Here is a 14,173-nt window from a genome sequence, read left to right as displayed (position 1 = left end):
TTGTAGTTTTCTATTCTATATATTATTCACTATTATGGTCCTCGGTTACTTAATCTTGCATTTGTCTTTTCCAGACAAGGTGATATAACATTGCCACCTTATTATCAGCCTGAAGAAGATGATGAGATGCCATTCATCTGTTCTTTGTCTGGGGACAATGGAATCATGGGGTGTCATGAGATTCGCCCACTCAGGGAGCGGGGCCATGAGTGCTGTTTGGATAAAGAAGACTTTTATTATTACAATTCCATCCGGCAAGAGTTCAATGTCAGCGGCATGTGTGTCAACTGGAACCAGTACTACAACGTCTGTCGTACCAGCAACACCAACCCACACAAGGGTGCCATTAATTTTGATAATATTGGCTATGCTTGGATTGTTATATTCCAGGTACAGTGTTGGAATTTATATTTGAAGCTATGCTGGTAAAAATTATATTGTTTTTTTACTTAGTGTAAGTCCTGTTTTAAAGTAACCTGAGTCTATATTTGTGCACACATTAGTTTAGTTCTCTTAATTTAAATCTTGTGACAGCTTCCCACAGAACACAAATGATTATAAATTACATTTATCTACAACCAGTGTGGAAGCAATTTTTAGAATAAATCTTATCAATTTACTAGGACCCTATGACATGTTCAAGTGTCTCATTGGTTGAGCCCTCAGCTGCCTCCACTGTGTATGGCGAACCAATAAATACCAACATACTATATATATAAAAATATAGAAATGTACCATGCTTAAGTATTTGTATAAATCACAGTCTCAGTATCTGTTGGTGACATTAGTATACTTGAATTCATAAGGTCTCTATTTTGTAGGTAATCACACTGGAAGGCTGGGTGGAAATCATGTATTATGTAATGGATGCCCACTCCTTTTACAATTTTATCTACTTCATTCTCCTTATTATAGTAAGTAATATTTCATAACATTTCTTTTACATTGAATTCTGACACAAGATTAAGGAGTCAGTATACTGAAACATTACTTAGCGTATTTTAAGAATAATGGGCCTGATTCATGAAGGAAAGTTAAGTACAAATATTGAGTAAGTAGTCTCCTGGACAAAACCATGTTACAATGCAAGGGGTGCAAATGAGTTTTCTATTTTGCACATAAGTTAAATACTGTCTGTTTTTTCATGTAGCACATAAATATCAACTTTAAATTTCAGGGTACAAATAAGCTACAACTTTAAATTTCAGGGTACAAATAAGCTATCAAGTATTTGTGTGCTACATGAAAAACAGACAGTATTTAACTTATGTGCAAAATAGAAAAATAAATTTGCACCCCTTGCATTGTAACATGGCTTTGTCCAGGAGTCTACATACACAATTTTCTTTACTTAATTTTCCTTAATGAATCGGGCCCAATAAGTTTTATTTCTGAACGTACAAATGTGAGTCTGGCCAGTACATATACCATTTTGTGATGTTACCAGTGGTTAAAGTGGGCCGGTATATGGTGGCATGCCATACCGCCACTTCTTTTACTGCTTTCATTGCAAAACTGTCAAATTACACTCACTCATCATTTTCCATACCGCCACCTCTATCTTTCCACTTTGACCACTGGATGTAAAGTGCCTATTTTTGTGCTAGAGCGCACATATCTGTGTGTCAAGTTTGCGTTTTTTTGCATTGGGCAGAGTGGGTGGGGGGTAGGGTGCAGAATGGAACATCATATGATTTGAGGAGCTAGGGATTAGGGCTGGGCACAGTTGTATGGCTACATGCAAAAAGAAGATTATATTTTGCAGGATGAGTTATTAAAATGAGATTCAAAGGGTGTATACGGTGCACTGTAGGAGATGTTGCCTGGTTAGTGAGTGACTGGAGAGCTTGTTTCTCCCTTTAAAACTGTTTTTTTTACTGTGTTCAAGGGATGCCAGTAATTGGGGCTATTCTATATGTTCAGTGGGTGGTATTTTTATAATTTAGATGCATTGGAGGTGGAAAAGTGCACTTAGGAGCATGCAAATATCCATGAATTAATAATATTTAAAGACAAAAGTGGCACATGCAATAACCACAATTCCAATGTCTTGTAACTTTGCTTTATTAAATACATAAATAAGGTTGTAATAAGCAATATTCTACGAGAAAAATGGAACAGTTTAATTTAATGAAGGATTGGTGCTAAAGTGGTAGTCAAGGTGTAGAATTTATTCTTTCCACTATGCACATTTCTAGCCAGACCCATATACCCACAAAAGTAATCTCAGACTGATTTTACCAGCCAGTTCCAGGAATCGAAATTTGGGTGTGCAAATGTATTTGTTCAACATGGCAAACTCTGTATGTCTAGAGGGGGGGGGGGGGGGGGGGTCAAATTGCTTTTTTTTTGGAACAAAGCAAAAGTTTGCAGTGATAAGCGTTCCACCGATTTTCATGGTCAAGCGTAGTCAATTAGGTAAATTTATCAAGATGCGTGTTTGAAAAAAATGAAGATGTTGCCTATAGCAACCAATCAGATTCTAGCTGTCATTTATTTAGTACATTCTTCAAAACGACATATAAAATCTGGTTGCTATAGGCACAATTTTCACTTTTCAAACCCACAGTTTGATAAATTTACTCCAAGATGTTTTACTGTAAATAAAAGTTCAATTCAGTGGCAGTGATAAAGTGGAAGTGTTGCTTATTCGCATAGTGTAAAATATAATCTACTAACAATTGGTAATTAAAATTAGTGACCACTTATCCAATGAGTAGTACTCATACAGAAGAAGCTACTGAGAACTCTACGTAAAAAAAAACCGACATGCAGAGTATAGAAACAAGTGCACCTCTCACCCAAATATAAGTTGTTGAAATTGACATAAACAGAAGTGGTACTGTGCAGTTGTCTGTACATACAGCAAGCCAAAACAATTCAGATTTGCATACAGAACAGAAATTAGGCAGTACAGCAGTAGTCGGTTATGAAAATTAGAATGTGAAATGTATATAATTGTAATAAAATGTAACAAAAAAAAAAAAATGAGGCATAAAGTAAGCATTATATTAATGTAAAACTCACACATTAATATTAATCACATTTACATAAATCATACTTGTCTACTCTCCCGAAATCTGCTGGGAAACAAAGAATCTTCCCTGACTTCCTGGAGAGTAGATTACCCTCCCAGATCCCACCTTTCTTCTTGCAAAGGGTGCGGGTACTAATTATGCAATTTGTGTCATCATGACCCACCTGCTGAACAATGAGTAATGATGCAATCTCATTGTCACACCCCTAGTACTTGTCCTTTGGAACTCCCCAGGATCTCCTTATCACACATCGCACCTTTCTAACTCCATGTTGGACGGTTGTCATACCTGTTGCCCTGGACAACCATTTCATCTTGGACTGCACTTCATTCCACCTCTCTCTATCGCCATCTTGCCTGCCCTGCTGCGCAAATTTCTCCTGAATCCACATTGGCCGATCACTATTTTAACCACTTCCTCCTATCTCCCATTGTCAGATCTTCAGGTCTCCTACCTGTATGGATGCAGTTCTCCCGGCTGTTTCCTGTTTGCACTCTGACTTCTGATCGCTTCCACGCATACCTGCCTGCTGATTCCTGTGACACCTGTATCATCATCGTGATCCATGGCTGTATTGCTAGTACATCGAGTCTTACCATCGGTCCTGTTCCTAGGCTATAAGCCTCACTGGGATCTGACCGCCTCTGTCCTGTGCAGTACATCACCCTCCTGGTTCAAACCGGTGTCACCCATTCCACAATAAGATCAGTGGATATATCGCAGTGCCTCGTGCCTTACTATCGATCCTGTCTATAGGCTATCCAGCCCGCAGGGATCTCAGCGATCAGTCATCTACTACTCATCATGTCCTCGTTGCTCATAACTGTTATAATTCAAGGCTAGTGATTATACTGCTGAGTATCCCGTCTCATCATTGATCCTGCTCCGGGCTATTCCGCCCACAGGGATCTCAGCGATTACTTATCTACTACTCATCGTGTCCTCGTTGCTCATACCTGTTATAATTCAAGGCTAGTGTTTATACTGCTGAGTGTCTCGTCTCATCATTGATCCTGCTCCGGGCTATTCCGCCCACAGGGATCTCAGCGATCACTTATCTACTACTCATCGTGTCCTCGTTGCTCATACCTGTTATAATTCAAGGCTAGTGATTATACTGCTGAGTATCGCGTCTCATCATTGATCCTGCTCCGGGCTATTCTGCCCACAGGGATCTCAGCGCACAGTTCTCTACAGTTTATTACTCTCATTACTGTTCCTGAGTCATCTGTTCCTCAGTACATGTTCGTGTTAAGCCAGCATTATATCACACCTCATCATTCATCCTGAATCAAGCCTTCGCTATCCATCTGGGATCTCAGTTCTCTTACCTGTTGTAGTGTGTTCCACAGTTTACCTGAAGGGCTACTACAAGGCATCGGGCATCATTACAAATCCTGTCTCTGGGTAACCGGCTCTTAGGGATCTCAGCGCTCCTGTATATTGCTGTTCATTACAGACACCTCTCAGAGCTGTTGATGGTCTGCTGACTATAGGTCATCTGCTTCTCTCAGCGTATTGTTCCTGTCGTATTCTCCTGATTCACCTGCCGCTCTCCAAGAGCTGTATACTTACTAGAGATGGGCGGGTCCGGTTCTCCGAGAACCGAACCCACCCGAACTTTGGGTATCCGAGTACCGAGCTGAGCAGCTCGGTACTCTCCCGCCAATTCCGAATCCAAATCGAGGCCGAACGTCATTGTGACGTCGTCGGATCTCGGGACTCGGTTCTCGCGATACTTCAACTTTATAAATACACGCCTCCACAGCAATCCATCGCCATTTGACAGAGGGAGAGAGCAGGGTGTAGTCATAGGCTAATTAGAGCAGGGACAGAGAAAGAATACAATATTGTTCTTGCAATTGCTCTAACCAAAATCGCTAGTGCAGAGAGGAGGATAGAGGTTTATTATTTTTTCTTCATATTTGGCACTCCCCAGCGCTTTTGGGTTGTCCCCCATAATTGTGCATTAATATTTCTGGCTGTCAAAAGTCATATCTGTCAGCAGTATCTACTCAATAAATGTTAGCACTCCTCAGTGTTTTTGGGGTGTCCTCTCTAATTGTGCATTAATATTTCTGGCTGTCAAAAGTCATATCTGTCAGCAGTATCTACTCAATAATTTTAAGCACTCCTCAGTGTTTTTGGGGTGTCCTCTCTAATTGTGCATTAATATTTCTGGCTGTCAAAAGTCATATCTGTCAGCAGTATCTACTCAATAATTTTAAGCACTCCTCAGTGTTTTTGGGGTGTCCTCTCTAATTGTGCATTAATATTTCTGGCTGTCAAAAGTCATATCTGTCAGCAGTATCTACTCAATAAATTTTAGCACTCCTCTGTGTTTTTGGGGTGTCCTCCCTAATTGTGCATTAATATTTCTGGCTGTCAAAAGTCATATCTGTCAGCAGTATCTACTCAATAATTTTAAGCACTCCTCAGTGTTTTTGGGGTGTCCTCTCTAATTGTGCATTAATATTTCTGGCTGTCAAAAGTCATATCTGTCAGCAGTATCTACTCAATAATTTTAAGCACTCCTCAGTGTTTTTGGGGTGTCCTCTCTAATTGTGCATTAATATTTCTGGCTGTCAAAAGTCATATCTGTCAGCAGTATCTACTCAATAAATTTTAGCACTCCTCTGTGTTTTTGGGGTGTCCTCCCTAATTGTGCATTAATATTTCTGGCTGTCAAAAGTCATATCTGTCAGCAGTATCTACTCAATAAATGTTAGCACTCCTCAGTGTTTTTGGGGTGTCCTCTCTAATTGTGCATTAATATTTCTGGCTGTCAAAAGTCATATCTGTCAGCAGTATCTACTCAATAATTTTAAGCACTCCTCAGTGTTTTTGGGGTGTCCTCTCTAATTGTGCATTAATATTTCTGGCTGTCAAAAGTCATATCTGTCAGCAGTATCTACGCAATGGATTCAAAGCAGTCCACATATGATCTAAATGAGCAACCAGGTTCTGTCACCAGTCCTGATGTTAGTGTTCCCAGTACGTCATCTGGCCAAGGCGATGTCAAACAACAGAGTGTTTTCAAATTAGTGCAAAAAACAAAAACCAAAAAAAAATTTACTGTATTGAAGCGAAAAAGAAGTGTAACTGAGCAAAAGTTAAGTGACGATAAAAAAAAAATTGCAAGCATGCCATTCTACACACGCAGTGGCAAAGAGAGAATGAGGCCTTCACCTTTGGCTATTAGTGGCAGATCCCAAAAAGTTACCCAGCCTACAATTGGTGCACAACTACTGTTACGCGTCAAAGCCGAGCTGCAAGATAACAGTGAGGCATTACAGGAGAATATTTGCTCTGATTCACAAATGACAACAATCCCTGTGGAGAGTCCATCCAACAGTGGGATGTCTAATCGTGAGCATTCTGCTGATGTGTGCCTTAATAGCCCGAGTGTAGCCGGTGATACCCAAATTGAGGATGCCACTTTGGAATTAGAAGAGGATGAGGGGGAGATTTGTGTAGGCGACGAGGGCGCTAATGATGATGTTGATGATTATGATGCAGACAGATACCAAATTGCCTTTCTCAATTTCTATTTATATTCTAGATTATATAACGGCTGAATAGTTTTCTATTTTACTCCTAGTGGAGAGAGGATCTGATGCAGACAGATACCAAACTGCCTTTGTCCATTTCAATTTATATTGTACAGTATATAACGGCTGAATTTATTAGTATTTTATACAAGTGGAGGGGGGCCTAGAGAGACAGAAACCAAACTGGCTTTCTCCATGTCAATTAATATTGTACAGTCTATAATGGCTGAATTTTTTGTTTTTTTAAAAAAGTGGAGGGGGCCTATAGAGACAGAAAGCAAACTGTCTTTTTCCATTTCTTTACATATTTAACTATAAGTGTAGGGTGTAATATAGATTCAAAGACGATGGCTGCATTGCCAATATGCATAGATGGAGAGGAAGACAATCTGTTTTGTGTGTAGAATAAATGAAGGCCTACCAACGAAGAATTAAACAGTTTTTTTGGATGATTTATTACCTCAACAATTAGATTACTTATCTCTAAAACAGTTGGAGCACTAAATTGGGTTATTTTAGGCACAAAAACATGTATTTTCCAACAAAATAGCAAAACAAAACCAAACAAAACCAAAACCAAAACCAAAACACGCAATGGCGGTTTTGCAAAACCAAAACCAAAACCAAAACACGACGGTAATCCAGATCCAAAACCGAATCCAAAACCAAAACACGGGGGTCAGTGACCATCTCTAATACTTACCCTCTTGCAGTCTGGCATAGCTACTCGTCTCCATTGTCTTTGGGTTCCTTCCTAGTCTGCTCTGCGCCTCCTAGATGACTGCGACTTGTGGTTGGAGAGCAGCCAAGTCCATATCTCCTTGCGGGGATCCCTGGTGAATACCTCTCCTTCCATTAGACTCCGCACCTCTCCGGGGTAGTCATTGCCTAGCAGGCTTTGAGGCCCATCCTGAACCTGAACAACTTGACAGTACGTAACACTCCCTTACCAAATTAATACTACACTATAAAATTAAAATGAATTCCCTCTCACACCCAATAAAAAAGGAAATTAAAATTAGTGTTATAGTTTTTCAGTCAGTGCTTCACATCACGTTCAGCATATAATAAGCAGCAGAGGAGCACAGGGAGATTACCTTTCTGCATTTTCTTTTTTTTTTAAAAAACCCCAAAACAAACAAAACAAAAACATTGGAGCACTAGAGCTAACACATAACTAAATATAATACACTAGAACCAAAATCTAAGTAAGATCAGTGACAGTAACCATTTTGTTAAGACCGATGTTCATTAAAAAAAGTGGAAATCCCCCCTAAGTGCAAACCTGTATGAGCCATATAAATAGGCAGGTTTGTATCAATAGAAATGTATTGCAGAGATGCATTTTTACATGTTGACCTTAAATATAAGTTTGGTGGATCATTACTTGACTAATAGATCCAGAAACCCTTGGTCTGAGATGCTTTGTTGAAATTTGCTATCATTTGCTGGTAAAATTTGGATAAGTAGACAGTGTCCTTTTGGAACCTATGGCTGCTATTTCAATTTAATTTCACCAAAGCAACCAGACCGGGATTTAATTTCCTTGCAGCTTTGGGCCACTCTTTCTGTGCCACTCCGTACACCGTGCTTACCACCACCATAACCCTCCTTGGTTTCAACCCCCAGTGTATCCTATCTGCATAAAATAATTACATGAAAATAAGTGTGCACATGTCATGTTTATGTAAATACTAAAATATCAATATGCAAAAATAAAAAGTTGAAAACAATTATGCATAATTAGGACAATGGCACCCCTACAACTCATGATCAGAGTTTATGCTCTTGCCACAGATCCTGGCATTAAATTATGTTCTATGTAAGCCATAGTTGTCTACTCTCTTGCAATGTCCCAATTTTGCCTGCTCCCGAGAGAGCAGGCAAAAATCCCGGATCCAGCTGTCCCCATTGTTGAAGGTGGTGGGGGCGGGGCTAAATGCGGCATAGTGGCCCCGCCCCCTGCTGCAATTGGCTAGAATTGCCTAAGATTGACAGGACAGAGCCCAACGGCGAACCACGCGTGGCCAAGCCCCCCTCGACGGACCCCCTCCCGGACAGCTGGCTTCAAAAGTAGGTAAGTATGACGTAAGCTACACTTATATTAGCAAATGCAAATAAGCAAAGTAACAATTTTGTGCAGAATAACTTATAATGTAGAATCTACTGGATTTTTATGGAATAACACAATGGAATAAAGCTACTAAAAACATTGACATTTCCTTTCAAAGGATACAAATATTACACACCACTGCTAGTGACCACACAGAGAAAAGGTTGGAAAGTACAGCAGGTTGTATAAATTGCAGTCAGCAACTATACTATAACATCCAGCTGAGGAAAATAAATATCTCTAAATTCACACAAAAGCCTGTAAACGTTGTTTACAGATTCACATAGAAGAAGCTGTCAAATGGTATATTTTAAAACAAAAGAAATCTAAACATAGCAGTGGGTGTAATTAGGAGCTGCTCCTGACCCACTGTGTTCCACTCATGCTGTGTGTTTCTTCAGAGGCGAATATCACTATATTGTAACTGTTTTAGTTACCTGTTATTTAGCTTCCTACCAGTTTGACTCTGCAGAGCCGGCAAGCAGACCCACACTAATGAGAGGAAGAGAGGTCAAATAGCTGACTGTCACAATTCATTGGGCTGTGGTTTCTACCACACACCAAGATGGAGATACAATTGCCATAGTGCTGTATTGGGATGGATAATATCCTTACAAAAGCAGATAAATATCAATTATTTTTTAATGCAAATTTATGCTTTAAACCTAAGATGTAAAAACTTTTTTGATACATATTATTCAACTTTAAAGGGGGAATTTAATTGACAGTGTTACTCGTGAGAATAACGTGGCCTGCGCACTATTACCATAACTACGGTAATGTTAGTACGGTAATTTCCAAGCTGATATTTGCTCGCTGCTCTGAGAGTTGTGAGTTGAAATCCACATTAAAATTACCGTTCTAGCGGTAATAGTGCGCAGGCTGCGTTATTCTCACGAGTGACGCTGTCAAGTGAATTCTCCCCAAAGTATTTTTATATAACTGTCACCTATTGTTTATTATTCCTCTTACTCCTATCTGTAACTCCTTATGGACAGTGACACCACATGTCAAATGCAAACAATTTGACATGCAGCAGCTAACGAGCGGCTGTTCTTGCTTTTCGGGAGGTTAACAGAAGACCCTCCAGTGACCTCCATTTATGCTACTTGAGCATTGTGCAAGAAATAGAGCAGGCACGTCTGCAACGTAGCGCTGTACTGAAGAGGCAATAATCCCAAATGCAAGTACAAATGCAAGTGGGTAGGGTGACATTGAAAACAATGGGTTCCAATTTTATCCCCGTTAACTTGTGTTGTACTATTTTAAACATGTTTGTAGTTTGATGCTAGTATGTATGAGGCCTAAATGAGCACTGTACATACAGCAATGCATTCTGTTAATGTCGCAACCTTCAGATGAATCATCCTATCAGAGGGTTTTTCTCTGTATATACTATTTGACTGGAGGTTAGGCTATTAACCAAGAACATTCAAAAGGCTTCTATGTAACACAGTTTTCCTGTTTTTGATGTTGACACTTTTTTACGTAGAATGCTTATTTAACTTGATCCATTTATAGGTTAATAGAAACAGACTATTTTATAGACAGATTTTATCGATTGTAAAGAGCAGATGTCAAAAGGGACACCCAATTTTTAGTTTTACTTTATTTAAAAAAATAAAATCCACCATGCAAGTGAATGTGCATTTCCTTCACTTACATATAGCAGCAGGCAACAGTTAAATGTGCTGAAGATTAATTACACTAACTGCTGCCATGATCGGTGCTTACAGGGTGAGACAACAGTTTCTACGTGGTTCAACAATTAAAAAGCACCTGCTCTATGTAATATGCAGTAACTATTTTCATTGTTTCTGCAAGAAAAGCAATTAATCTATCCCTTCCCTCGAGTTGGAAGAGCTTTAAAATGCATGCTGAGCTATGAATATGCCTGCTGTATTCCTAGGTTTCAGAGGACTATTGTAATCTCGTTTTTCTGTTTGCTGTAGGTTGGATCGTTCTTCATGATCAATTTGTGCCTGGTTGTTATTGCCACTCAGTTCTCTGAGACCAAGCAAAGGGAACACCAGCTGATGCAGGAGCAGAGGGCTTTGTATTTATCTTCTAGTACAGTCGCTAGTTATGCTGAGCCTGGAGACTGTTATGAGGAGATCTTTCAATACGTGTGCCACATCCTTCGAAAGGCCAAGCGCCGTACAGTCGGGCTTTACACCAGCCTTCAGAGCCGACGGCAGAGTCGTTTTGAGCTCAACAATGCTAAGCTGGGGATCAATGGCAAAGAACAGCATCACTTGTGTAAGAATCTAGTGAGACATGCAGGAGAATTGCTATAAGCTTTCCTAGAGTCACTTTACAAATATTTTCACACCATACTTTAGTAAAGCTGCCGTATATTGGGAATCTCTTAACATATAATGATATCACTTTCCAATTTATCATGTTTTTACATATCTGAAATGACTTTAGTATAGCCATTTTTATTATAGCCAATTTTGGGGGAGGCTACCGGCCAAAGCAATGTTCACTTTCTGAAGCCTTATGTTAGTGCTGTTGTTTGATATGTTTGTTTATGGAAAACTGTAATCATTTAAGAAACATTTTGACCCCATCAACATAAATTCAGTTACTTTGAGTAGAGATGCTCAGGCTCGGTTCCCCGAGAACCAAACACACCCGAACTTAGCAGATAGGCTTTCGTGCTCCCTTGTAATTGAAAATGAGGCAAAGGTCATCTTTACGTCGTCGGATCTCGGAAGCTTTGGACTCTATAAGTACCCGCCTCCAGGGCGATCCAGCGCCATTTCACAGAGGGACACAGAAGGGGTAGCACAGTTCTTGGCAGTCTCTAGTGCAGTTGGGCAGCATCATAGGTAGAAAAGAAAGAGGAGGGGTAACAGTGTTATTCAAAGCCTCCAGTGACATTCAGGAGAGCTCCATTGCTCCATTGCTCCATTGCTTTTTGTCATTGCTGAAAAAGAACTTATAGGTCTGGCAGGCTTGGTCTTCTAAATCTGCAGTCTTTGTTTGAAAGTGTAGGGGAAAAAAATAAAAATAGGGACTTTAGAAAAAATTGGGATCCAAAACCAAAACACGCAAGGGCAGTTTTGCCAAAACCAAAACACAAAGTTTATCCATATCCAAAACCAAAACCAGAACACGGGGGTCACTGAACATCTCTAACTTTGAGTAGTGAGTTTTATGTATTCTCCGCTGGAAACAGTGAAATAAACAATTGGTGAAAAACGGAGTTTAAATAATTCTAAATCCTAAAAATCCTAAAAAAAGTTAGGGGTAGACAGGATGTTTGGCAAGCCAATACATATTAAAAAAAATTGTAAAGAGTCCCAGATTTTCCACATTCAATCACATTGCCGCAAGCATGACCTTGATGTGTCCTTGATGTGAAAGGGTTGCTGTGTATATGTGGGAGCATGACAATTGCTGTACATACTAAAACACTTTTGGTTACTGGTTTTGTGTCTGTGAAAATTTAAACTGCAAAATGCTCCTTAAAGAATGTGCTACTTCATTGGATGATCATGTGTGAATGAACTTAAAAAAAATATTTACTTGTATATTTACTAAACTGCGGGACTGAAAAAGTGGAGATGTTGCCTATAGCAACCAGTCAGATTCTAGTTGTCATTTTATAGAATGCACTAAATAAATGATAACTAGAATCTGATTGGTTGCTATAGGCAGCATCTCCACTTTTATTTAAGCAGTTTAGTAAATATACTCATTGGAGTGGATATCACATATGACTATTTTAATTCCATTTAAACCATTTATTCCATTTAAACCACTAACAGTGTATTACCATGCAACACAATATTGCAAGATACTCCCTTATACTGCAGTCAGATGCTCTTATTCAGGAATAAGGGTTGTTTCTCCATAACTTCCAGATGTGCAAATAGGTTTGTTACCAGTCTAAAAGCCCAAACAGAAGGACATGTTTACAAAATCTGTCTAAATACAGGGAAAAGTAACAGTATTGGTACTAACACATGCAATAATTAAAGTCTACCAAAATAGTTACATTGATACATCATGGTGTATTTAAGGGATACTTTATATATAAATAAAAATGTGCATCACCAGGTACAAGTGACTAAGGAATATACATATAAACAACTAAAGTACTATATCCAGCTCACACATTTCTATCTCCTATTTTTCTTAGGGGTATGTCAGAAGCACAACCAATTGGATTATACTCCTCATGCTATTGTACAGCCCATTGCAATGACACTGACATCTGACCTTTCAAACTGCCCTCAATGTACCAAAGTTAAATGGGACGATGGACGAAAGTCTTCTGCTCCGGACAGCACCAAGTCCAGTCAAGAGGAGACACAAGGACAGGCCAGCGATAAAGGAAGTGGTGACAGCACATCTGAGCTTGACAAAGAGGGAGAGGAAGATGGCGACGAAGGAGTTTGTGAAAATGTCTGTGTACAAATCCGTGTTAAACTGAGAGGTATAGTGGACAGCAAGTATTTCAACCGTGGAATCATGATAGCTATTCTTGTGAACACAATCAGTATGGGTATCGAGCACCACGAACAGGTGAGTCACACACACTTGCCTCCATGTCTACTTGAATAAAGTAAATTGCAATTTAATTATGTGTTACACAGATTTAAAAGGTCATGTATATAAGTGGGGGGGGGGGGGGGCAAGGGTGCAGGAGGGACAAGTTGCATAGCATTTGCTTCTTAATTCAATTACCAAAGCAATTAAGTGCCACTTATGACAGAGATCTGTTGGTCTCTGTAAACAGGTGGCTCCTCTAATTTACATCCGTGTTTACGCACCATAGTGTCCTCTGGCATTTTAAAGAGTCTCTAGGTTCTGTTGAACTATTACTAGTTCCCCTCATAGTGGGAGTTGTAATATAGAGAGCTGCAGGATGTACAAGTCAGCTGCAGATTGTTCTGTAGGATCAAGAGAGACTTCAGCTAAATGATCATTTGCTTCCTTCATAGTATCGATGCTAGGTAAGAAAATTGTGCATAACCATTATATTTATATTGGAGCTCATTGTATGACTCACCATTTGTTGGTGTGAAGATTATGACAAACATTGGAACTATAATTTCTTTTGTGCTCGCTACATTATTGTCTCAGTATGATATTATTTATGCTGCACATAGTACACGGTTTTGTGTTTGAAAATAAGTACAATGTATTTCACCCTGGTTAATTTCCGTCTCACGGCAGAATGCAGGAGGGGTTAAGCTTTCGGAAAATACTTTTTTTCCTCGGGTTTGAGGGAAAAAGCTGTTTAAGTGAAAGCTGCACATTGATTCACTGTCACTCCTGGAATGGAACTGGGAGGTCCAGTCTGACACTTGACAGCCAGGTGTCACAACTATTACAGGCCATAATTTATTTGCTCATTAAGCCAAATGTCAAACAAAATCCTGGAAACATTTAATGTTGGGGATACTTTAGAAGAAGGTTGACGCTTCTTTTGTAGCATGTTCGACAAGAGCAGCAAC

At 39.5% G+C, this 14,173-nt stretch overlaps 1 protein-coding gene across 1 annotated transcript in view; it reads left to right on the top strand.

Moving 5' to 3' along the window:
* The window catches only part of CACNA1I (calcium voltage-gated channel subunit alpha1 I), a 565,240-nt gene that overhangs the window by 380,247 nt on the left and 170,820 nt on the right, over window positions 1-14,173 (top strand). Inside the window, exons 7-10 of the mRNA XM_075183011.1 lie at window positions 75-390; window positions 822-914; window positions 10,655-10,961; window positions 12,853-13,238. Coding sequence (XP_075039112.1) covers window positions 75-390; window positions 822-914; window positions 10,655-10,961; window positions 12,853-13,238 — 1,102 coding nt within the window. The remainder of the gene's footprint in view (window positions 1-74; window positions 391-821; window positions 915-10,654; window positions 10,962-12,852; window positions 13,239-14,173) is intronic.

This window comes from Mixophyes fleayi, chromosome 8 (assembly GCF_038048845.1).
Source record: "Mixophyes fleayi isolate aMixFle1 chromosome 8, aMixFle1.hap1, whole genome shotgun sequence".
Lineage (NCBI taxonomy): Eukaryota > Metazoa > Chordata > Amphibia > Anura > Limnodynastidae > Mixophyes > Mixophyes fleayi.
This window is presented reverse-complemented; position numbering and strand designations above follow the sequence as displayed.